The sequence below is a fragment of the Lynx rufus genome, unplaced genomic scaffold (genome assembly GCF_022079265.1).
Source record: "Lynx rufus isolate CCGP_SWC_20201006 ecotype Redwood Valley unplaced genomic scaffold, mLynRuf1.p SCAF_2, whole genome shotgun sequence".
NCBI classification, from domain to species: Eukaryota; Metazoa; Chordata; class Mammalia; order Carnivora; family Felidae; genus Lynx; species Lynx rufus.
Window position 1 is genome coordinate 34001957 of NW_025814834.1, and position 26026 is coordinate 34027982.

The 26026-nt window shown below is 36.3% G+C and overlaps 1 protein-coding gene across 1 annotated transcript in view; it reads left to right on the plus strand.

Moving 5' to 3' along the window:
- ALS2 (alsin Rho guanine nucleotide exchange factor ALS2) overlaps positions 1–26026 on the plus strand; it is a 72244-nt gene that overhangs the window by 40508 nt on the left and 5710 nt on the right. The window contains exons 13-29 of the mRNA XM_047084861.1: positions 3024–3186; positions 6655–6786; positions 7185–7313; positions 7688–7758; positions 8107–8173; positions 8556–8758; positions 8877–8942; positions 9993–10091; positions 10672–10836; positions 12107–12218; positions 12426–12503; positions 17180–17313; positions 18203–18370; positions 22007–22124; positions 22874–23031; positions 24805–24927; positions 25435–25611. Coding sequence (XP_046940817.1) covers positions 3024–3186; positions 6655–6786; positions 7185–7313; positions 7688–7758; positions 8107–8173; positions 8556–8758; positions 8877–8942; positions 9993–10091; positions 10672–10836; positions 12107–12218; positions 12426–12503; positions 17180–17313; positions 18203–18370; positions 22007–22124; positions 22874–23031; positions 24805–24927; positions 25435–25611 — 2163 coding nt within the window. The remainder of the gene's footprint in view (positions 1–3023; positions 3187–6654; positions 6787–7184; positions 7314–7687; positions 7759–8106; positions 8174–8555; positions 8759–8876; positions 8943–9992; positions 10092–10671; positions 10837–12106; positions 12219–12425; positions 12504–17179; positions 17314–18202; positions 18371–22006; positions 22125–22873; positions 23032–24804; positions 24928–25434; positions 25612–26026) is intronic.

The following is a 26026-nucleotide window of genomic DNA, read 5'->3' on the forward strand; positions in this document are numbered from 1 at the left end:
CAAGTTAGAGAGTGTCATATTTTATCCTTATGTAGTAACTTTTAAATCTGTGATCTTGCTATTTTGTTTTATATTAATATAATGACACCAATTTCTATTCTATTTTAACCTGCCTATATCGTATTGTAGTTTTTTTGTGTGTGTTTCTTATAAATAGTAAATTGATGGACTTACCGCTTTGTTGTTTTTTTTTAATCTGAGAGCTTCTGGCTTTTAACTGACAAGTTTACATTTGTTACAATTTCCAATTTTACATTTATAATCTGTACATTACAATGACTAAAAAAAAGCTTTTTTAACCTTTAGTGTTGGTGAAATGGTGAATCTTTGCCAAAAAAGTAGGGGAAAATAACTGCAGTCAAACCAATAATTAAATGAAGAAAAAAAAGGAATGGTTATTTTTGCAAATAGTAATGCTTGAGGAAAAGCGATTTTAGTTAATGCAAAAATAGGTGACTTGTGGTGGTTTAAAAATGGGGTTTTCTTGCCTACTTGAGGGACTCTGGTAGTTGCTGACCCTGGTGCCTTATTTTGCCTTATTTTATTTTTTATTAACCTTCCTCTACTATTTCAGAATTGAGTTCACAGTACTCAGGAGTTGACCTGACTCGTTGTCAGAGCAGCTAAAGCAGATGATGTAAATGAAAGCCTCTTGCCAGAGCCTAGACAGGTGGAAAGCAATTGATGAACAATGGGTGACTTTAAACTGTGGAAGCAAATATGAAGTCTGAATTTGGGCAGCATTTCCCAAACTGTGGTTCATGAACCCCAGGGTTTTACATATTTAAAGGCAATAATAACATCTTTTTACAACTTCTACTTACAAAGTCAGTATTTTAAATTATTTTAAAGTATTTCTTTAAAAAAAGAACTTCTAGAGCATAGCTGGTGAGCCTACATGGCAGTTAGTGGGTCTTGGATATTGATACTCAGACTCCCATCATTAAGCTGGTTTATCATCTAGCTACTCAATTCATGCTAGTCTGATGGTTTGATCATCATGTAGGTTTAAAAAAAATTATCATTTTAAACATTCCTAAGTGTATAGTTCTGTGGCACCAAGAACATTCCTGTTGTATAAACAATTACCACACTATACACAAAACTTTTAAAAACCACCCCAGCAAAAACACTGTCTGTACCCATTAAGCAACAACTTCTCCCCTACCCCCCAGCTCCTGGTAACCTCTATTTTACTTCTTGTCTTTATGAGTTTGCCTATCCTAGGTAGGATGTCCTAGGTAGGATACTCATGTAAGTGAAATCATGTAGTATTTGTCTTCCTGTGTCTGGTTTATTTCCTTAAGCATAATGTTTTCAAGGTCTGTCTATGTTGTAGCATATACCAAAATTCATTACATTGCATGGCTGAATGATATTCCATTATATACATATACCACATTTTGTTTAGCCATTCATCTGTTGATGGACACTTGGATTGTTTCTGCCTTTACTATATTTATTTTTTGAGTAACAGTTACAAACCTAGCCTTGTAAAGGAAAAGCAGTATTGCCATTATTAGATTAAAACTCCCAAGAGAGGATAAGCTAAACAGTCTCTGGTTTCCTGAGAGCATAGCTAGGCTCTTTTGGGGAAGGTCTATAGGCAAGTGCATGAGTGAGTGATGAAGAGTACATGAGTGAGTGCTGACAAGTAATAGGACTTAAAAGAGTTGGAACATTTCTGGTCTAGTACTGTGCATCCAGAAGAAATGTGGTCATAGTGAGTATGTGTTCAACATGTACTGCTTCCATCTCTCAGGAGCACGTTAAAGCAGAACACTTCTGTGGGGTTAAATGAGTGTCCTCAGCTGATCTCAGCAGCAGAACATGGAGGAGGAAGTAGGAACATCCACACAAGCCAAATGTAAATAAAAATCTGGGTCATGTTCCCCAGGGCACTCTCTCTCAGATCTCTTAACTGCACTATAAAATGATCCAATTTGTGCTATTGAACTTTTGAGTACCTGGAAATTATTGCATATTTTCCCTTCAGAGATAATATTTCATAATTTCTGAGTTAAACATTTCTTTTTTCTATAGTTCTCTAAGGGATTATAAAATGTTTCATTTTTGCCTCATAGTCTTTTGTGGCATTGTCTTGTTTGAAGCCTTATAGGTAAGAATTTTGTAGTATAATGCTTGTAAAGCACTCAAGGGTAGTACCTGGCACATAATTACTGCTTACTAAGGGGCAGATAATAATTATTATTCTGTCCCACCAACTCTTACTTCTTTCACATCTTTTTTTCTTCTTTCACATCTTTTTAAGTATTTTGGTCTGATGAACATAGTCTCAGTGGGTTACTGATCACCATTAAAATTTGCAATAAAATTTTAATAATGAACTTATGTAAAACAATGTAAAAACAAAATAAATGTTGGCTTCAGTTTGAAATCCTTTTGAAGATCTCAGCATTGAAATCTTCACACAGAATATGCTTTACTACTTCCTGTTAATTGTAGTACTGGTACTTACAGCTTTTTATTACTCTTTTGTAATAAACTCTTATTAGGTGAAGGAAAAGAAAAGAAGAAATTAGAAGTATTTTAATATTACATGCCAGCTGTGTTGGAGCGAAGAGCTTTATTTTTCCTCCAGATTTCTGTTTAATACAACTGATTAGAGCAGTTAGTATTGCCATTTATTGCTGTGACTTTTGGCTTGGAAATTAACAGGTAATGAATGGTGTCAGCTGGTCTCCAATTATTCCCTGAAGCTGTGGGATGCATGATTCATTTCCTAGAACTTAGTCACAGTTTGGGATTAAGCATCTCTATTATAGAGTTACTATTGCTACCATATGCTACTTTTTATATGCAAAAATCCTCTATTTTATAGGCAGGAAAATTATTTTAATTATATCTGTCTTATTTCATTGTATTTATATTCTGCTTTCATAGCACCTAAAAATGTGCATTCTGAAAAAAGTAGTCATCTAGTGAAAAATGTCTATTCAATATCATGCATTTGTCAAACCAAAAGATTAATTAAATCTCTTTTTTTTTTTCTCTACCTCCAGTGATTTCCTAAATAAAAACCAGGAGCTGTTACAAGATTTATCAGAAGTAAATGACGAAAACACTCAATTGATGGAAATACTGAATACTCTGTTTTTCCTGCCAATCAGACGACTTCATAATTATGCAAAAGTTTTGCTAAAGCTTGCTACTTGTTTTGAAGTGGTAAGATCCCATAAATATCTGATTTGAATGCTTGGGGAGGCAAGGATCATAGTTGCTTGTTTGGTTTATGCTACCCTAGCATCTCCAACTCCACTAACTTAATATTTATATGTGTCTAATTAAATTTATTTTTCTTTAAGAAAATGAAAGAAGAAAGTTAGACTATAGGTAAATCTAGTTCTCTTTGCTGTGGATTTAGTTTCTTCTCAGGACCTTATCAAGATTAATTGTATTCATTTTGTGAAACTGTGTCTAAAGTTGAGACCCAATTATGCTACTCACCCAATAGTTGTCAGAGCACATACTAAGTATGAGTTACACAGAGCTCTTTAAAAGGCCTTCTGTATAATGACATACCTGTAAGGCAGCCGAGTTACCACCTGGACAGGACTCAAGATAGTTCCATGCTAGGTATTCGAGTTACCTTAGCATATGCTATGAGAAATCACAGTATTACAGGATTTTCTCAAATGGTCTACTTTCTGTATAAAATTAGTTGGGTAGAGTTCTAGGAAATTAGTACCACTGTAGGTTATGGATGTATGTTAAAGCTGGTCCTGAGACATTCATCTTTGAAATTGTACTAAAATGTGTAATTTCATTTTGTTCCCTCTCTGAAGGACTCCAAGAAGCCATAATGATTCTAGGATCTCTTCTACTTTAGAATCTTTTATTTGTTTTTAAGTTTATTTATTTTGAGAGAGAGAGAGAGAGAGAGAGAGAGAGAGACAGAGAATGCAAACAGGGTATGGGCAGAGAGAGAGGGAGAGAGAATCCCAAGCAGGCTCTGTGCTGTTAGCTGATGCTGGGCTTGATGTCACAAACCATGTAATTATGACCTGAGCCAAAATCAAGAGTCTGAGACTTAACCAACTGAGCCATCCAGGTGCCCCTACTTTAGAATCTTTTAAATCATGGGAACTGTCTCCTTATTTGGACAGATTTCAGTCTTTAGAGTGACCCAGGAACTAATGTGGGCTTTCAAAATTTGAGAGCAAACCAGACTCTTCAGTTTGGCATCTAAGGCCCTTAACAATCTGATATCCTCTTTTGTTTCTAGCCTTATCTACTACCCCTGTGTCCTACATGTTAGTTCAGCTCCATGGACATACATGTTTTGTATTTCCTTCCCGAGACACACTACCACCATTCTCATTACAGGAAATTTTCAAGGCCTGGGTCCAGTCATTTTATCATGAAAATGAAGCCCTCTCTGACTATACCACATTCCCTTCTCTTCCCATCTTTTAAGAATTAGTTAATCCTGGGGTGCCTGGGTGGCTCAGTTGGTTGGGCATCTGACTTCAGCTCAGGTCATGATCTCACAGTTCGTGAGTTCGAGCCTCACATCAGGCTCTATGCTGACAGTTCAGAGTCTGGAGCCTGTTTCAGATTCTGTGTCTCCCTCTCTCTCTGCCCTTCCCCTGCTCATGCTCTGTCTCTGTCTCTCTCTCAAAAAAATAAACATTAAAAAAAAAATTAACAAAAAAAAAGATTTAGTTAATCCCTCCTCTGTGCTTTGCTAATACTGGTGCTATCTTTCTCCATTATCCTCTTATCGTGTTATATCAGTGATCGTTAACCAGGACTGGGAATCAAAATCATCTGTGGAAATTTTTTCAAAACACATGGCCACGTTTGAACACTGCAAATTGTTATTTAGTAAGTCTCAGGTACACCTTAGACATCGTATATACATGTACACTTTTCTAGATAAAAATAATAATACCTAATGTTTATTAAATGCATTCCATGTGCCAGGTACTAAGCATGTTACATGTATTCATTTTATCCCCATATCAACCCTGTGAAATAGATATCATTATCCCCTTTTTACAGATGAGAGAATTGAGCATAGCTGGGACTTGGTCAAGCTAGATATAACTGACATACATTGTGTTATGTTCAGGTGTCCAACATAATGATTGTTTTTAAAAAATTTTTTTTTTTTCAACGTTTATTTATTTTTGGGACAGAGAGAGACAGAGCATGAACGGGGGAGGGGCAGAGAGAGAGGGAGACACAGAATCGGAAACAGGCTCCAATGATTGAATAGATGTACATACTGTGAAATGATCACCCACAATAAGTCTAATTAACATCATTGCCACATGTAGAAGTATATATCTTTTTAATATTCTGTATGATGAGATGGAAGTACACGAAGCGGCTCTTCTGGGTACTGAAGTTTGGAGGTTTTCCAGAAAAAACACAAGATTACTATTGTTTGAGTTGAGAGCTGCCTTTTTTTTTTTTTTTTTTTTTTTTTTTAAACTTGAAAAGACAATTGATGGATAACTGTGTTAATTCAGATCTGGGTATTCAGTAGATATTTTCTCAAAAATGAGTAAATGAACCTGTTCCTTCAAGGAGAACAACAGACAGTATTTGTTGCCAGTGATAAAATCTGAACTGTGAAGCAAAAAGTACAATGTGGGAAACATGTACGGGTCACTGAGTTTGGCAGTTTCCCAGTACTTAAAGACTTTTTCTGATGAGATTGGTGATTATATTAACATGGAACTTTTGATGTTGTATAATAAAACGTATCAACATTGGGAAGGTCTGCATAACTCAGTGAAACACTATTTTCCAGAAGTCTAATCCACATGGTTAAAATACCATGCATAGGTAAAAGGTCTATTCAAAGTGTAACACAGATCAGTGGATTTAATAGAGTAGAGGAAGTTTGATTATGTAGAGAATAGAGTACAGAAAGTTTGATTAATGTGGTTTCAGGTTCCACATTGCAGCTACTCTTTAAGAACCACTTAAGTTAACAAATTTTGGTTTAGTTTCAAAGGAGAATATCCACTATTAATTGAAATGGCTATTAAAATAATCCTCCCTTTCCAGTTATATATCCTTATAAAGGAAGATTTTCTTCATATATTTCAGCCAACAGATTAAATTTAGTAGTAGAAATGAAAATCCAGCTCTCCTCTTTTAAGCCAGATAATAAAGAGATTCAAAAAAATGTAAAACAATTGCTACTTTTCTCACGAAGCATTTTGTTCTTGTTTTGGAAAATATAGTTCTTTTTCACTTAAACTGTTACTGTATTTGAAGTGAGTTAATAAAGGTTATTTTTATTTCTCGACTTTATTTTCTAATAATGGTAAATATCAATAGATAAACCCACATAAGCAAAATAGAGAGATCCTGAGGCGAAAACATTTGAGAATTCCTGCCCTATCATGAGTACTCTGCTGCTCTCCTCACTGATAATTGCCAGTGTTTGTTTCTTTCCCCTTGAGTTATTCCACTGTTTCATATGTATCTGTGTGTAGTAGAATTTTCTGGAACCAATTTTCTTTCTGCTCAGTTCCCTTTAGTATACCATTTCTGTTCTTGATTTGGATTTCCGCCATAAATTTAATATTACATATCTAAAACCACACCAAGGCTACAGATTGTGGACATTTGTTTTATATGTTTTTTTCCCTTCCCTTAATTATTGGCTTTCAGACATCTCCAGAATACCAGAAACTGCAGGATTCCAGTTCTTGTTATGAGTCTCTTGCTCTCCATCTCGGCAGGAAAAGGAAGGAAGCTGAATACACACTGGGCTTCTGGAAGACCTTTCCTGGAAAAATGACGGTAAACCATGCCAATTGGCATTACCCCAGCAAACAGCAGGCATATCCATAACAACTGTCATAATTTTCTCCATTCCTCATTTGTTTGTTTATGGTAATAATGCTTTAATGAGCCTTTTTCTAAGGGTGGTCTAAGGGCCACAGCAATAGATGCTGTAAACATCTACCCTCATTTCTAAGAATCCTCTCTGAACACTCACCTTTTGTTTGTTCCTGTTTTCTTCTTAATCTTCTTTGAGCGCTTTTATTAAGTGTTCAGATCCTATCTAACTTCAGGTCAAACACCAACCTAAGCTATGAGCAACAAATTCTCCTAAATGTGATTAGTGTCTTTTTCATTTTTTCCTTGCATTTTAAAATAATTCTGAAGATCGTTTATATATTTGTCTTCAATTCCAGGATTCCTTGAGGAAGCCAGAGCGTCGACTGCTGTGTGAGAGCAGTAACCGAGCCCTATCTCTGCAGCATGCTGGGAGGTTTTCTGTGAATTGGTTCATTCTCTTTAATGATGCCCTAGTCCATGCTCAGGTATGCTGGGTTCCTAACTGTTACATTAATTAATTATACCATCAGTTTCTGTTAAAAGTACTGTGATTTTGCTGAAATTATTGAATAAAAGAGAATGTTTAGCTTGCATTTGTGGTATGGACCAAACTTCAGAGAGCTCTTTTAGTTTTCCAGCTTGAAAATGAGTATCAACCAAGTGGAGTCCTGTGGCAGAGATGGCAGGACCCACTGGCATTTGCTATGTTATGGGGATCATGTGGCTGAGATGGTGCACCCATGTGGACTTAACCATTTGAAAAGGGTTATGTAGCAGAGACCCCCCCCCCCCCCCCCCCCCCCCCCGCCCAGGGCCTATATGGGTTTTCTCAGCTGTGACTCCATGTTGTTTCTTTCAGTTCTCCACACATCATGTTTTCCCTTTGGCCACATTATGGGCAGAGCCACTTTCTGAAGAAGCTGGTGGTGTGTAAGTGTGTCCCCCTTCCCCGACCCTCACCCTAATTCTCTCCCTTTGCTGTCAAGGTTATTTCCTTAGACATGATAAAAAGCTCAGGAGGCCTCCCCATTCTGTGAAACGAGGCTCACCTTCCCAGCATGTAGATAGTTAAACGGCCTGTGAAGATCATGGCTGATCATGATAACACCTGGAGCAAAGTAACTCTGCGTCCTGTAAGAACCAAACCTAGGGCATGACCGCATTTACATTTAATTGACTCTCCTCTCAAAATAAACAAGTTGCTTTTCATATTTGAGGAGTGATATTATAATGACAGGTTGTCATACCTCCTGGTGTTTATCCTTGTGAACATTTTAGGAATGGCTTAAAGATAACTACACCTGAGGAGCAGTTCACTCTCATTTCATCAACACCCCAGGAAAAGGTTAGTCCATTATGATACTTTGTTTTTATCTTTGGCCTGACTACTTCTGTATCTTATGCTAGGAAAGAAAAGATAAAAATTGTTCTTGCTTGGCTAATGGTCCATAATTATGTCTGGTAAGTCTTCATTAAACCAGGACTGTAGATTTTTTTTTTTTTTAATGTGACTTACTTTTAAACATACAGCAGTAAATTCCAAGAGCCAGTCAGCATTACTCATTAAGAAAAGCATTAGGAGACAGAAAAATTATTTAGGAGCTAAGAATTACTAGGAGCAAAAAGTTATTTATCATTAGGACACAGCAAGGAAAGCTATCAGGGTTTAAGGCAGTGCGTGATGAGTTGTTGCTTTAAGGTTATTCACATTTACTTTTTGTTCCTAGACTAAGTGGCTACGGGCTATAAGCCAAGCTGTGGATCAGGCTTTGAGGGGGACATCTGACCTTCCACCTTATGGAAGTGGCAGTAGTATTCAGAGGCAGGAACCACCCATTTCACGCAGTGCCAAATATACTTTCTATAAGGATCCTCGCCTAAAGGATGCAACCTATGATGGACGCTGGCTTTCAGGGAAGCCCCATGGCAGGTGAAAATGTTCAAGATTTATGAGTGGGGTGAAGATGATAGTCTGATTCAAGATTGAAAAAGTATTGGTTATCTGAAACATTAATTGATATGTATTATTTTTTGCTTATGCATTTCAGAGGGGTTTTGAAGTGGCCAGATGGAAAGATGTATTCTGGCATGTTCAGGAATGGCTTGGAAGATGGGTAAGAAGATGGTGTAAAACATAAGAGTAAATTCAGTTTCATCCACTGATGACATCATTATGTATTGGGAACTATTTTCAAAACAAATAGATTTTTGTTTTGTTTTTTTAGAAATGCATGCAGTGTGCTAGGGCTTATGATGCAGATGTGTGATCATGAAGAGGGCTGGGAATGTAGGATGCAGCCTTGGTTTACCTGGAGTGAATCATTTACCTTGATAGCCTTGTGACCTCAAGTGACACAGCCTTTCTTTCTGTATGTTAAAATGGGACTATTTTCTGTCCATTTCCCAGTGGTGAAGACTGAGTACCTGGGGTAATATTGATGGTGAACTGTTGAGATAATAGTGCCCCCCTTACACAAAGGATATAGAGAAATTTTCCTTTCAGTAGTTTTAAATCATCTTTAATTTCTGTGATGTGCTAAAGGAGAAATCTTCTAGATGATATACTAATGGTACTCAAATGACATTATTTTTGTATCAGCTTGTGTTTTCTAACACTAAAAATAATTGCATGATAAACTTACAACAGTGAAGTATTTTGTATCATGTTAGAGAAGTAATTTATTTTACTATATAAAAAAGGTTATTATATAAATTGGGTAGACGATTTTTGTGTATATGATGATATAAATTTTTATGATGTCTTTTAATCTCCTTTTAATGGAATTTTAGAATGTGAGACTTTAGATAACTCATTTACCACCCCTCCCCCCGCTTACACAGGTGAGGTTGCTGGGTACCTGGACTTAACCAAGGTGATGTTGCTAATTAGTGGCAGAGGCTTAGGACACAGGTTTTCTGTTTTTCACTGGAGTTGGGGTAAAATACTTGATCTCTCTGTGTAGTGGGATTGATGCTCTACTCCTCTAAGACTTGCTAGATAGCTTAGATAATAAATACAGTTTAAATCAAAACCCCATTTACCCCTTTCCCCCACAGGTAATTCCCTTTTCTGTTCTCCTTGTTAAAGTGTTTACAAGTGCATACCTAGAAAAGGCGAATGTGTCCTAAATGCATCTTCTGATGTTTTTTATTCTCCTTGGCAGATATGGAGAATATAGAATCCCAAACAAAGCACTGAACAAAGAAGACCATTATGTGGGCCATTGGAAAGAAGGAAAAATGTGTGGTCAAGGAGTCTATAGGTAATAACATTGGAAAGGTTGTTAGACTGGTGTTGCTTTTTCAAAGAATCACGTAAACTTAAATGTATGTGTAGCCAACATTTCCAAGGAGTAAATTTTATTTACTCTTTTTTGACTGAAACTGCCTCAAAAGTCTTCTTATAAAGGTAACTTCTTGTCTATCACAAGGTGAAAATATTAGGTTATTTATTATTTAATTTTCAACAAAATAGTACAAACCTTAGAAGTCATAGCTTTCTCATAGGATCTCCTAGATGTCTTTCCTATAAATTTATATTTATTAAATAACTCTAATATGAATAAAATGTATGATCCTTTCAGAGATTACTCATTATTTCATTTTCTCATAAGAGATTAATACACATTTTTCCCCATGTTAACACAGAATACCATCCAGGATATTTTTAATTTCTTAGCCTTAGTCATTCAAACATGAAAAAAAAAATGGTGAAAAATCATCGTATAAATAAATAGAGATACCAGTGGGACAGGAGTATACTTTTAAATTTCCTGAACTTTGTAAAAATGAGCCTCAGAATTCAATGTGTTTTTGGTCTTTATCCATTTTTTGTAACCACAGTTATGCCTCTGGTGAAGTGTTTGAAGGCTGTTTTCAAGATAACATGCGTCATGGTCATGGTCTCCTACGGAGTGGAAAATTGACTTCCTCTTCTCCCAGTATGTTCATTGGCCAATGGGTAATGGATAAGAAAGCAGGATATGGTGTCTTTGATGATATCACTAGGTATAGTATTCTCCTTCTAATCTCAAAGTTTAGTATGAGAGGATAAGGTTCCTGTATTTCTCCAGTAACAGCGATGTTTTTAAATGTTTATTTATTTCTTTTGAGAGAGAGCTTGCATGAGTTGGGGAGGAGCAGAGAGAGAGAAGGAGAATCCCAAACAGGCTCCTTACTGTCAGAGCAGAGCCTGACAATAAGCTCGATGAACAGTGAGATCATGACACTTAACTGACTGAGCCACTCATGGGCCCCAATAGCGATGTTTTTATGAAGGCTGAGCATCTTAATTGGACAGTATTGAGAAAATTCTTAATAAGACACAGTTGGCAGGCATTATTTTATCCATTTGCTTATGAGCCAAATAGTGGATTACTTCTTTACAAGATCAAGATCATTCAAAATTAACATTGGTACCATTTTCCTTAAAGCTCCGCACATACGAAGCTTTTAGTGTCTTAGAAGTTACCAAATTTTTGACTGTTATAAAAAGAAAAACCTTTAAAACAGTCAGACATAATAGGAGTAAAAGGTCAAGGAAACGAGTGGAAATTCCCTTTTTGGGTCGTAGAATGGTATCTAAACATCTTTTTGCTTAGGTCTGTTAGGTCAGGGACTTGTTATGCCAATAACCTAGGAGTCAAGCTTAAATTCAGTTAAGTAAACCTTGAGGATGAATGTAGTTCTTTTGCCTCTATATTTGATTTAGTCTGATTTGCATTTGGACTTAATAGATACGTTTTTCCCCCTTCATGTCATTTTCATAATGTGGGATTTTAAAATTTAGATGTTATTACTAAACTCCATGATTATTTAACAATCAGTTTATACTTTGCTTTTGTAGTGGAGATTAGTAAGATTTCTCTGAGTTTGAGTATGTGAAGAATGAGACTTCCTTTTTTTTTTTTTTTTTTTTGGGAGAGATTGCTCAGGGGAGAGGAATGGGGAGAGGGAGGAAGGGAGGGAGGGAAGGGGGAGAGAGAGAGAGAGAGAGAGAGAGAGAGAGAGAATATGAATACAAATCTTAAGCAGGCTCCATGCTCAGCGTGGAGCCCAACATGGGGCTCGATTTCATGACCTTGGGATCATGACCTAAGCTGAAATCAAGAGTCGGATGTTCAACTGACTGAGCCACCCAGGTGCCTCAGAATGAGAGTTTTTACATGATAAACCTCATTTCTTTTTTTTTTCCTAGCAACTCCCATGTTATAATTGTTTCTCCATTTCATCCTTACCATCAGTTTTTCATTTTCATTTCTTTTCTATTTCTGTACAGGGGGGAAAAGTATATGGGAATGTGGCAAGATGACGTATGTCAAGGGAATGGTGTGGTAGTTACCCAGTTTGGATTATACTATGAAGGCAACTTTCACCTTAATAAAATGATGGTGAGTAAAATATTTTGCATATACTTACTATTGACTTTTTAAAAATTCTATGTCCTTTTAAATCATTTTTATTAACGTTCTACCTTCTTAGTACTATTTTTCTTATCTTTTAAAATTATGTAAGGCTTTGGGGGATATGGCTGCATGTATTCCTTAAGTTACTTTGCATTTTATCTGTTGTGATTTTTGTTTTGTTTCTCCCCATAGGGAAATGGGGTTTTACTTTCCGAAGATGATACTATATATGAGGGAGAATTTTCAGATGACTGGACTCTTAATGGAAAGGTTGGAAACTAACTTTCTTCTTCCTCTAATACAATCTTATACTTATTTTTTCTTGACCTTAAACAAAAAAGAGCTACCTTGTCATAAAATTCACCTGTTTTAAGAGTACATTTCAATGATTTTTAGTAAATATACAGAGTTGGATAGCCATCACCACAATCCAATTTTAGATCCTTTCACGTCATCCAAAAAAGATTTCTGTCACCCTTGCCTGCTCATTTGTAGTCATTCACCGTTTCTGTCACCAGTCCTAGACGACCTCCTTTTAGTGGACTCTATAACTCTGTAGATTTGCCTTTTCAGGTTTTTTTTTTGCTTTGCTTTGCCTTTTTTTTTTTTAAAGATTTTTTTTCCCCCCCAGTAATCTCTACACCCAACATGGGGCTTGAACCCACAACCCTGAGATCAGGAGTCGTACACTCTGACTTAGCCAGCCAGACGTCCCTCAGGTCCTTTCTTATAAATGGATTCATACAATATGAGGGCTTTTCTGCGTGGCTTCCTAGACTTAGAATAATGTTTTCGAGGTTTTCCCATAGTGTGACCTGTATAGTACTTCATTGCCTTTTATTGCTAAATAGTATTCTAAAACCACATTTTGTTTATCGCTTCATCATTGATGGGCATTGAATTAGTTCTCACTTCAGACTATTATGAATAATCTTTCTATAAACATTTGAATACAGTTTCTTATGTGAACATATGTTTTCATATCTTGGGCAAGTGTTTAGGAGAGTAATTGCTGGGTTGTATGGGAAATTGACATTTAACATATCAAGATATTGCCAACTGTTTGCCAGAGTGGCTGCATCATTTTACATTCTCATCACTAATGTATGGTGATTCTAATTTCTCTCCATATTTTCCAGTATTTTTATTTTTTGTTTTTTTCTTTTTGCCATCCTACTAGGTGTGAAATGATATTTCATGGATTTAATTTACATTTTCCTAATGACTGGTTATGTAGAGCATATTTTCATGTTTTTATTAGTGATTCCTCTATCTTTTTGTGAAATGCCTATTCAGTTATTTTGATATTTTGACAATTTGTTTGCTTATAGTCTTATTGAATTGTAAGGGTTCTTTATATGTTCTGGATATGAGTTCTAATATCAGATATAGGATTCGCAAATATTTTCTTGCAGTCGTGGTTTGTCTTTTTATTTTCTTTCTTTCTTTTTTTTAAATGTTGAACCATTTCATTTATTTTTCTTAACGCTTATTTATTATTTTTGAGACACAGAGACAACATGAGCAGGGGACAGGCAGAGAGAGGGAGACACAGAAGTCGAAGCAGGCTCCAGGCTCTGAGCTGTCATCACAGAGCTTGATGCAGGGCTGGAACCCACGAACTGTGAGATCATGACCTGAGCCAAAGTCGGACGCTTAACCAGCTGAGTCACCCAGGCACCCGTCTTTATATTTTCTTTTTAGTGACTTTTGAAGCACAAAACTTTTTAATGAAGTCCATTATATCAAAAACATTTTTATGAGTCAGGCTTTTGATGGCATATATAAAGAAATCTTTCCTTAACTCAAGGTATTAAGATTTTCTTCTGGGGGCACCTAGATGGCTCAGTTGGTTGAATGTACAACTCTTGATTTCGCCTCAGGTCATGATCCCAGGGTCATAGGATCAAACCCCATATTGGGCTCTGCGCTGAGTGTGGAGCCTGCTTGAGGTTCTCTCTTTCCCTCTGCTCCTTTGCCCCACTTGCATGCTTTTTTCTCTCTCTCTCAAATAGAAAAAAAAAAAACAACAACTTTCCTCTGTGTTTTCTTCTAAAAGTTTTATAGTTTTAGCTCTTATATTCAGGTCTGTGATTCATTTTGAGGTACTTTTGTGTATGGTGTGGGTTAAAAGTCTTACTTGAGGGGCACCTGGGTGGCTCAGTGGGTTAAGCATCCGACTTCAGCTCAGGTCACAATCTCACGGTCCGTGAGTTCGAGCCCCACGTCGGGCTCTGGGCTGATGGCTCAGAGCCTGGAGCCTGCTTCCGATTCTGTGTCTCCCTCTCTCTCTGCCCCTCCCCCGTTCATGCTCTGTCTCTCTCTGTCTCAAAAATAAATAAACGTTAAAAAAAAAAAAGTCTAACTTGATCTTTTTGCATGTGGGTATCCAATTGCCTCAGCAACTTTTCCCACTGAATTTTCTTGACACCTTTTTGAAATTAATTCACCATAAAATGTGTTTCTTTTTGGACTCCTGTGTTCCAGCGATGTACATGTCTCTCTTTATACCAGTACCACACTGTCTTGATTACTATAGATTTCTAGTAATTCTGGTGAAATCAAGAATTATTTTTTAAAATGTTTTGGCTGTTCTGGATCTTTAGCCTTTTCATATAAATTTTAAGACTGGTTTGTTAATATCTGCTATAAAGCCTGAGATTTTGATAGAAATTGTGTTGAATCTATAGATCATTTTGGGAAGAATTGCCATTTTAATAATACTGAATCTTCCAATCCATAAACATGAAATGTCTCTCTATTTAGATCATCTTTAATTTCTATCAGCTATGTGTTGTAGTTTTTAATGTGTATCTCTTGCATAAGTTTGGTTAACTTTATTCCTAAGTATCCTTGTTAAGGCTGTTGTAAAGAGAATTTTTTTTTATTTTACTTTTTGATTTTATATTGCTATCATATAAAAATATAATTGATTTATGTATTTTCTTGTATCCTGAAACCTTGCTGAACTTGTTTATTCTGCTACAAGTTTGGTGTGGTGTGGTTGTGTGTGTGTGTGTGTGTGTGTGTGTGTGTATTTGTGTGTATTTCCTAGGAATTCTTGCATACAGGATCATGTTGATTTCAAATCAAGGCAGTTTTACTTTTTCCTTTGCAATCTGGAAGGCTTTTCTTTTTTTTTTTTTTTTTTTTTTATTGTCTGATGGCACTGGCTAGATTCTCCAGTAGAATGTTGAATAGAAGTGGTTAGAGTGGATATCCTTGCCTTAATCCCTATTTTAGAGGAAAATCAAGGGGTGACTAGATGGCTCAGTCAGTTAAGGTTCTGACTTTGCCTCAGATCATGATCTTACCGTTCGTGGGTTCGAGCCCCACGTCGGGCTCTGTGCTGACAGCTCAGAGCCTAGAGCCTGCTTTGGATTCTGGTCTCCCTTTCTCTCTGCCCCTCCCCTGCGTGCGCGCCCTGTCTCTCTCTCTCTCACATAAACATTAAAAAAAATTAGAGGAAAAACACTGAATCTTTCACCGTTAAGTATGATGTTAGTTAAAGGTTTTTCATAGATTAATCAGATTGAGATAGTTCTGTTCTTAGTTTGTTGAGAGTTTTTGTCATGAATACATCTTGGATTTTGTCAAAGAACATTTTCTGTGTGTTGAGGTGATTGTGTGATGTTTGTCCTTTTTTAATATAGTGTATTGGTTGCTTTTCTGGGATAAATCATAGTTGGTCATGGTATATAATACTTTTATAATTTGTGAGATTTAATGCTAATATTTTGTTGAAGATTTTTGCCTCTGTATTTATGAGAGATAAGGGTCTATAGTTTTCTTTTCTCATGATGTCTTTGTCTTTGGTATAAAATTAGCCCCATAGAATGAGTTGGGAAGGGTTCTCTTCTCCTTTGTTTTCTGAAAGAGTTTGTGAAATCTTGGTATTATTTCTTCTTTGAATGTTTTGGAGACTTCACTGGTGAAATCATCTGGCCCTGAGCATTATTTTATGATAATACTTTTAGTTTCTAATTCAGTTTTCTTTAAATTGGTCTATTTAGATTTTCCATTTCTTTTAGAATCAGTTTTGGCAATTTGGTTCTTTCTAGGAACTTTTCTGTTGTATTGAAGTTCTCAGATTTGTTGGCATAAAATTGTTGTCTTAGTTTTTTCTTAATCTTTTTTAATTTCTGTAAGATTGCTGTAATATCTGTTTCATTGACTTTGTAATTTTATGTCTTTTTTTTTCCTTGATTAATCTAGTTAAGTGCCAATTTTGTGTATCTTTTCAAAGAAGCAAATTTTGGTTTCATTGATTTTTCTCTTTTTAAAAAAAAATCTCATTTATTTCTGCTCTAGTGTTTGTTATCTCCTTGTTTTGGGTCTGTTTGCTCTTCTAATTTTATAAGGTGGACTTTTAGATTACTGATTTCAGATCTTTCTTATTTTCTAATACAGGCATTTATAGCTATAATTTGCCTCTGGGCACTAGATTGGATAAATTTGGATAAGTTGTTTGTTCATTTCATTCAGCTCAAAATATTTTACCAATTATTCAGTGATTTTTTTTTTTCTTTTACCCATGGATTATTTTCATACAATCTTTTTAGAGATGCATAGTATGTATATTTGCCCCGCCCCCCACCCCCCCTGCTAGAGAACTGGGGACTGCTAATGAGTTAAAAAAGGAAAATGTATTAGGGGCACCTGGGTGGCCCAGTTGGTTAAGCATCCAACTCTTGATTTATGCTCAGATGATGATTTCACAGTTGTGAGATCCAGCCCCACACCAGGCTCTGCACTGGGCATGGAGCCTCCTTAAGATTCTCTCCTTCTTCTGTCCCTTCCCTACTTGCACATGCATGCTCTCTTTTTCTTTCTCTAAAAAAATAAAAAATAATGGAACATGTTAACCAGTTGGTGCTTTTTTTTCTCTTGATTTTTTAAACTGGAAATACTGCTTCTAATTCGACATTTTCTTTTACTTTACCTAGGGAACGCTGACTATGCCAAATGGAGATTACATTGAAGGTTATTTTAGTGGAGAATGGGGATCTGGGATAAAAATCACCGGAACTTACTTCAAGCCTAGTCTGTATGAGAGTGATAAAGACAGACCCAAAGTTTTGTGAGTAACTAGTGTTAATTGTGGATTAATTATTAAATGTTTTGAGTTGTCTTGATTATATCAAAGCTGCTTAATATTTTAAATGCAGAACAAATTTTTAAAGTCATTTTTTAACAAAATGTAACCTCCTTATATTGCCAACTGCCACTGTTACAGATAGCTGAATCTTTAGTCTTGGCTTAGATTATAGTCATGGGTATTTAAAATAAAAGTTCTGTGTATGGGAGTGGTTTTACTATTAGTGGTGAAAGTATCCAAATTGATTGGAAGAGAACATTGTTAAGTGGAATCCCTATACAACTTGATTCTAAAAAGTAAAAGCCAAGCCTATATATGTACCAAGTGGAATAGTATATTCTGCATATGTAGGGAAAAAAAACCAAAATCTTTATCTCTAAGTGTGTTATGTTCTTCAGGTTTTTGGCATATATTTATTTTCCTTTTTTGATTCCAGCATTAGCTTTGTGTTTGTATTATGGTAGATTCTCAGATTCTTTGTTCTGATGGAACCTTGATATGTTTTCTGTTACTCAGTATTTTTAGAATTCAGTATGTAATGCATTTCACAGTTCTCATTATGAGATGTGCAAAGCACAGGAAGTCCTTGTTTTAACAGGAATCAGTTTTACAAAATTGATTATGTGGAAATGTAGAAACAAAGGAGTCAATTCTGATGTGCTTCATACTTAACCATTTATACACCTTAGTATCTGATAAACATTAAGTAGCTAAAAACCATTTTTTTTAAGTTTTCAGTGTTTATGAAATAGAACCACCATCAGTGTGGGCAGTTGTGTTACAGAAGCATTCCCAGTTGTATATCAGAAAGTTTCTGTTCTTTAGGATTTTTGCACAAGAGATTAATAAAAGCTTGATGTGACTTTATTAGCAGGAAGCTAGGAAACCTGGCAGTGTCAGCTGATGAGAAATGGAAAGCAGTCTTTGATGAATGTTGGCGTCAGCTGGGCTGTGATAACCCAGGCCAAGGGGAAGTTTGGAAAGCATGGGACAATATTGCTGTGGCCCTGACTACCAATCGGCGCCAACACAGAGACAGGTGAGTGAATGCTTTGCCCAGCATAGTATGGTAGGAAGTTGAAACTTAACAAGTAGTCAAGGCTTGCCACATTTAACTTAAAAATATAATTTAAGTTTCAATGATGTATTTCTGTTCTGGGTAATTTAGATAAAACACACCTATCTTTATCTTCTACTGAATTCAGCTATAAAACTCAGACAATATATGAACAGCTGTTCTACAAGGTAAATATCAGCTAGTATATTGAGGAGGAATACCTGAAATCAAAGTACCAAGTGAGTTGTTTTTGTCTTTTTTTTAGTTTTGAGTTTTTTAACTTCAGTATCCCTCACCTGAATTCCATTAACCTGAAAGCTTCAAGTAAGTACTATGATTTAGACATAACTTGAGGAAAAACCCTTTGCTTCTGGCTCAAGATGCAACAAAGAGACTCCTAAAGCTCAGATAGAGTGGAGGAGATACATATGGGTTTTCTTTCTCTCTTTTTTTCTTCATTTTCTCATGCTTCAGCCTCCATGTTCTTCTGGGACAGGGATGGCAGTGGGATTTGCTAGAGCAGCCAGGAACAGGGAAAACTCTTGGAGGACTGGAAACCTCTTCCTCCACTGGTGGATCCTCAGGTGCAGTAGTCATGGCTGAATTCCATTGCTTTTCTGGCCTCTCTCTCTATCCTCCCACCCCTTGGTCCTAGAAGTGGCATGTTGACAGAAGGGAGCAGTTTCTGACCTGAGGATCTAACAGGGGACCCAGAAAATGCTGGGGAGGTAATGGAGAGAGAAGAGCTCTACAAACAACCCTGTAAAGTTGTTTATGAACTCCTGGGCTCACCCCAGACCTGCACATATGTGGATTTGATCCTAATTAGCAGACCAGACACTTTGAGAACTGAGCTAATAGGTAGACTTTCAACCATGTCCCAGAGTGACCACTGAGTGATGTGCTCACAGACATACCTAAATAGAACTGCAAAGGCTTTGAGAAGTGAACTGACATTGGCACCACTGCCCACAGAAGACTGAATCAAAAATATCAGCTGTTTCAGAGGTTCCCAAGATCACCTACATGTTCAGTGATTGACTAGAGGGACTCATAAGACTCATCATAAAGTCATGCAGGTAAGAGTTACTACAGCAACACAGTAAGGAGCTACGGCCAGATCATAAGAGAAGAAGACACAGGCAGAGTCTGGAGGAATCCATGTGCAAGCTACCCATGCTCTCACCCTTCTGTGAGGGGTCACACAGAGCACACCATCCTTCCAGCAGTAAAATGCAGCCACCATTTACAGTCTTTCTGCCTAGGAACCGTTAAAGACTCAGTGCCTAAGGTTTAATGGAGGGGCCTGGTCACATAGGCACTCTATGCTTAGCAACTACCAAAATTCCACAGTCCCAGAAGGAAAGCAGATAGTCACCATAAATCACATTGTTAGCATAGTCTATGGACAGCAAAATACCCTTATCAGGTGGGGAACAATTCATGTCCGTATAGGGAAATTTAGGAAGCAGATCCTTCTAAAGATAATAGTTTCAAGCCTTCCATGTGTACTCTGTTATGCCTGTCAACGTTTTTCATAGGATGGAAACAAGACCCAAAGTGTCATAACATAATACTCAAAAATGTCCAGAATATAAACCAAAATTACTTGGCAATCAAAGAACCACCAACTTATTTTGGGAAAGATGATAGACACCAGTGACTCTGCAACATAGATTTTAGTATTATGACAACTTAAAGCAGGTATTATAAAAATGCTCAGATGAGCAATCACAAACATCCTGGAAGCAAATACTAAAATTAAAAGTATTAGCAAAAAACTAGATATAAAGAAGAACCAAATCAAAATTTTGAATTAAGAAATATAATAACCAAAATAAAATCACTAGGAGAACTTACTAGCAGAATAGAGGTGACAGCAGAAGAGTCACTGAACTTGAGAACAGATTAATAGAAACTATCCAAACTGAACAACAGAGAGAAAATACATGGAAAAAGAAAATAAACAGAGCTCTAAGGAGTCTAGTACTTGTGTCTTTGGAATCCCAGAAGGAGAGGAGAAAAATCATGAGGATGAAAAGATATTTGAAGAAATAATGGTTGAAACCATCCCAAATTTGGTGAAAGACAAATGTGCAGATTCATGAAGTTGAGCAACCTGTGTCCTGAAAAAAAGATATCCGTGAACAGACATGTCAGTCAAATTGAAAAACAAAATCATGAAAGCAACTAGAGAAAAAAAAGGGCATTACACAGAGGGGAAACCACCATTCAAATGCTTGCATATTTGTCATCAGTATCTTCTGGAGACCAAAAACAAGTGGCACAACAATTTTGAAGTACTGAAAGAAAAATTATAGATGTACCTCTTCATTTCTCTTTTTTCTTTTTCTTATTTTCTCCCTGTTCTCCTTTTCTCCTAACTTTTTTCCCCCTCTCCGTCTGCTTTTGTACATATTTCCTTATTCTTTAACTTGGCCAGTAACTCCCACAAGCAATGCTTGGAATTTGGACCCAAAGAATTTACTAATCCCTTTGTATTGAAAGAAGTTTGGGTTCTTTCCCCCCCCATATTTGGTATAAATGGGAACTGAATATAGTGTTTTATTCATGAAGTTTACGATTTTTGCCTTGTATTCTTTCTATTAGTAGAAGAAATGGAAACTCCTAGGATTGATGAAAGCTGTGGACTTTCCCTTGTGTGTGATGCAGAGGGTCAGCCTTCACTGATAGAGCCTGTCAGTTTAAACACTGAGACTTTGGTCCTGTAGTTAACCTTGGTTAACTGTTGTTGGGTGTTTCCAGGGAATGAGAGTGAATGAACTTTTATATAATAAAACATGTTGCTACCACAGAGGTCTTATTTATCTAAAATAGTATAATAATGTACATCATTTCTAATCGGTTGTAATCTGATAATAGAATACCATTACCAAAAATGTCTGTTGATTATTAAGTATGTGTTTTATCATAGCCTCTTCACTCAAAGCTTCCCTTTACCCATTATGTACTTACCTCACCACCTGTTGTAGCATCCTCATGATCTCCTTACTTGAGCTCATTTTCCTTTTTCTGCTGCCATTTCATTTGTTTTCCTTTTTCCTCACATCTTCCTCTCTTATTTTCCATTTTTCTCTTGTCATTAACAAGTCTGTTACCAGTTTTCTCTTCAAGCTAACATAGTATCACCTAACACCATGGTAGATACTAAAGCAAAATCTTCATTAATTATTGTAGTTGGTATGAAGTAACATTAAATGACACTGGAATGACTTAAAAAAAATCTAATAGCAGGTCAGTTACCTATTATGAGCTCATTTGGGCCAGGCACTGTACTGGGTACTCCATTTTGTCCTTACTTGGTGATAGTGTTTCATGTGCCCATTACAGTTTGCTTTTGTTCGTTCGTTTGTTCTTCCTTCCTTCCTCTCTTTTTTCTTTTCTTTCTTTTTTTCTTTCTTTTGTCTCTGTTCTTTCCTCCCTCCCTCCCTCCCTCCCTCCCTTTCTTTCCTTACTTAGTTTCTACACCCAACATGGGGCTCAAACTTAGGACCCCGAGATCAAGAGTCATAATGCTCTTCTGACAGAGACAGCCAGGCGCCCCTCTTGCTTTCATGATATGAAATACATAATGGGCTTTCTGTTGTCTTTTTACAGTCCAGAGACATTAAGTCGTTCACAGACTCAAACACTAGAGAGTTTGGAATTCATTCCTCAGCATGTTGGTGCCTTCTCTGTGGAGAAATATGATGACATCAAGAAATATTTAATAAAGGTAGAGTCAAAATTACACCGGTCTTATGAATTAATGACACAACTACCACAGTATATCATTCAAATCTGCTCACAGGTTATTGGTGCTCTAATCCTATTTTTGCTTTCTAAGTATTTCTTTTTTAATTCTCTAACTACTAAAAGCACATTTTCACATGAAGATTGCTGTATCATGATGATAGAACTTTTTAAGTTTTGTAAAGTGCTCAAGAGGGTTCTTGAGAACAAGGGTCAAAGTTTAAAATTGATTTTTGTTGGTAACAAACTAGAGATTGTATAAATAAAGCATGCTGCCCTCACCCCATGGTTATGCTCTTTGCTTCCTTCTCAAGTCCTGTAAGATTAGCTACAATTTAAAGTATGACATGCATCAATATGGGGTTGCAGGAAGGAGTATTAAGAGAAATCAAGGGAACTGAAGAGTATTTTCAGGCATAATCAACTGCCGTTTAGTTTTCTTAAAGGTAACATCTGTTTTTGTAAAGTTTATAGTTTAATTATATTTATCAGTATATCCAAAGCTATTTTCCCAAGATGTTAAAGGCATTCTTTGATTAAGATTAGGAATTTCTACTCTATATGTAGACTCAACTCTTTTAGAAAAGTTAAAAGTATTTGAATTTTTCTCATCCAAATGTTTAGTCCTTGCCAGTTTGAAAATTGTCTATCATTTATGAAATTGTTTTATTATTTATTGGTTGACTGTTTCTGTTGTTAGTCATTGACTTCATTGATCCCGTTCCTGTTCAGGCCTGTGACACTCCTCTGCACCCCCTGGGCAGGCTTGTGGAGACACTGGTTGCAGTTTATAGAATGACATATGTGGGTGTGGGAGCCAATCGCCGGTTATTGCAGGAGGCTGTGAAGGAGATTAAGTCCTACCTTAAGCGAATTTTCCAGCTGGTGAGGTAAGAGATCTTTCTCATTGAAGTCTGCAAACTGTGGAATAGTGGTTAATGCTAATGCTTGGATGTCTTCATCCTGAATCTAGAGATTACAACAACTTTGTGAAGAATCATTAAGTTTCCTCTTTATCACAGAAATTATTCATCAAGAAAATGGTTTTGTGCCACAGATCCTTAAATAGATTAAGTAATGAAAATGAAAACATGTTTCATGTTTTTACTTTATGTTTATGCAATAAACACAGCAAAGGAAACCATCAACAAAATGAAAAGGTAACCTACTGAGTGGGAGAAGATATTGGCAAATGATATATCTGATAAGAGGTTAATTTCCAAAATATATAAAGAACTTACATATGCAACACTTTTATTTAAAAAAAACACAATCTGATTAAAAATGGACAGAGGACCTGAACAGACAGTTTCCCAAAGAAGACATACAGACGACCAACAGACACTTGAAAGAATGCTTGACATCGCTAATCACCAGGGAAATGTCTATATTCTCATAGGCTTCCATTCTAGTGGAACATATGGAAACATATGGTATGTCAGGTGTTGGTAAATGTGACAAAAAATGGAGCTGGAGGTAAGAGGCTGCTATTTTAAACAGAGGTTCCAGGAGGCCTAATAAGGTAATACCTGAGCAGAGACTTTGAAAAGGAAGAAAGGAAGCAAATAGAGCATCTTTGGAAAGAGTTTCATGTAGGAAATTTGGAATATGTGAAATTCAAGATCCTTTATTGGGTTTAAGCCAATAAGTAATTACTATATTGAGATAATTATATGAAAATTTATAAATTTGTCTCAGAAAACTTCCTTCTATTGTTAGCTTCGAAACTGATAGATGCATTTGGAAATGTCTCAGATTTGAGGGGGCAGCGTAATCCACTAAAAAGACCAGTGGCTGGGAGTGTTTCAGCTCTGACATTAGTTAGATGGGTATAATGAAGATAAGTTTTTGACCTTTTTTAGTTTTCCCAAATATAAAATAAGAGGCAGAGGCAGGGGCAAGGTATAAGTCTACAAAAATAGAAGATTGGAAACTCCCTTTGAAGACTCAAGGTTTAGGTCTGAAAGTAAAGAGGACAATAAAGTTGTTTATAGTAGAGCTCATCATTTGCATATAAGAGTTCAGAGATAAAATCTAGGGCAAATTCAAAACCTAGGAAAAAAAGTCCTCATAACTTAGCAGCTTGATCATGTGCAAAAATTTGTTAGCAACTTGAATTTTAAAACATTAAAAATTTTTATATTGATTAGATTTTCATTTTTTCTTAATTTTGAATATTTAAGTCATTTTCAGCTAATATTTGTTTATACCCTGAGAATAATTGTTTCTGCTTAAAGATTCAATATGAATTGACCTCAAATGAGATTTGTCAGTTAGAAAAACAGAATTTCTCACTTTTTAATAACTAGACAGAAATGGGGTACGTGGGTGGCTCAGGTAAGCTGATCTCAGCTCAGGTCTTGATATCAGGGTCATGAGTTCAAGGCTTTCATTGAGCTCTGTGCTGGGCATAAAGCCTACTTCAGAACCAAAACCAAAAAACACAGCACATGAAGATTTTTTAGTGGTATTATTCATTAGCTACAGTCTTAATTTTATCCTATAAGAAGCATCAGTTAAGAATCTCAGGAAACTAAAATATTTACTTGATATAAATTTTGATTTCATAGGTCTTTAAATAGATGAAATAATAGAAATGCATTTTTACTCTTTTTAGACATTCTAGAGGTATAATTGTCTAATTGTGTTTTGTTATTCCTTAGATTCTTATTTCCTGAGCTTCCTGAAGAGGGCAGCACAATTCCTCTCTCTGCTCCTCTGCCAACCGAAAGGAAATCCTTTTGCACTGGGAAATCAGATTCCAGATCTGAATCTCCAGAGCCTGGGTAAATGGAGTTGGGTAGAGATAGTGAAGAAAGAGGGTGGGTGATCCTATCCAAAGAATCCCAAGGAAGAGTTTTCTCTAGATCTCAGTTTCCTTATTTTTAAAATAATGTGACTGGACTAGGTAATCGCTGAGGTCCCTTTCAGGTCTTAAGTTGTATTAGTCAAACCCCAAGGAAGTGCACACATGAGTTACTGGGCTCCGAGCCTGCTGAGCAAAGTAACATCATGCTCATCTAGAATAACCACAGAGAATCATTTTCAAAATGGAAACCAACTGGGTTTAGTTAGATTTTGAGGTAATGAAAAGAATTCACAGTTGGTCCAAGATATAAAACTCTGGGGCCATAGGTAAGTTCTTCATGTTACCTCCAGATAAAAACGCAGAATAATGTTAGAACTGTTTCTTTATTCAAAATGTCCCATCTTCCTTTCAGCTTGAAACTGAAACTCTTTGATTCTATATTCAATTTTGATATGAATGCTTCTCCTTCTCCAATATTTTGTAGTTATGTGGTAACAAGTTCTGGGTTACTGCTTCCTGTACTACTACCTCGGCTCTACCCACCACTGTTTATGCTCTATGCCCTGGATAATGATCGTGAGGAAGACATTTACTGGGAATGTGTACTACGACTAAATAAACAGCCAGATATTGCTCTTCTGGGCTTCCTTGGGGTGCAGAGGTAAGTACAGTAGTTACGAGTAAAATCAAATGGTTTAATTTAAAATGCAAACAGTGAGGGACACCTGGGTGGCTCAGTCAGTTAAGCATCCGACTTCAGCTCAGGTCATGATCTTACGGTTTGTGGGTTCAAGCCCCACGTCAGTTTCTGTGCTGAGAGCTCAGAGCCTGGAAACTGCTTTGGATTCTGTGTCTCCCTCTCTCTCTGCCCCTCCCCTACTGATGCTCTGTCTCTGTCTCAAAAAGCATTAAAAATTTTTTTTTTAAATGCAAACAGCATTATTAATTGAATCTATGATTTGCAGTTGATTCACTTACTTGCATATCTATTATTCAGCAAAATAGTGACATTTAATCTTTATTTTTGAGAATTTTTGAAGTGGGGTATAAATCTTGATTATTCTTCTGAATGTGTT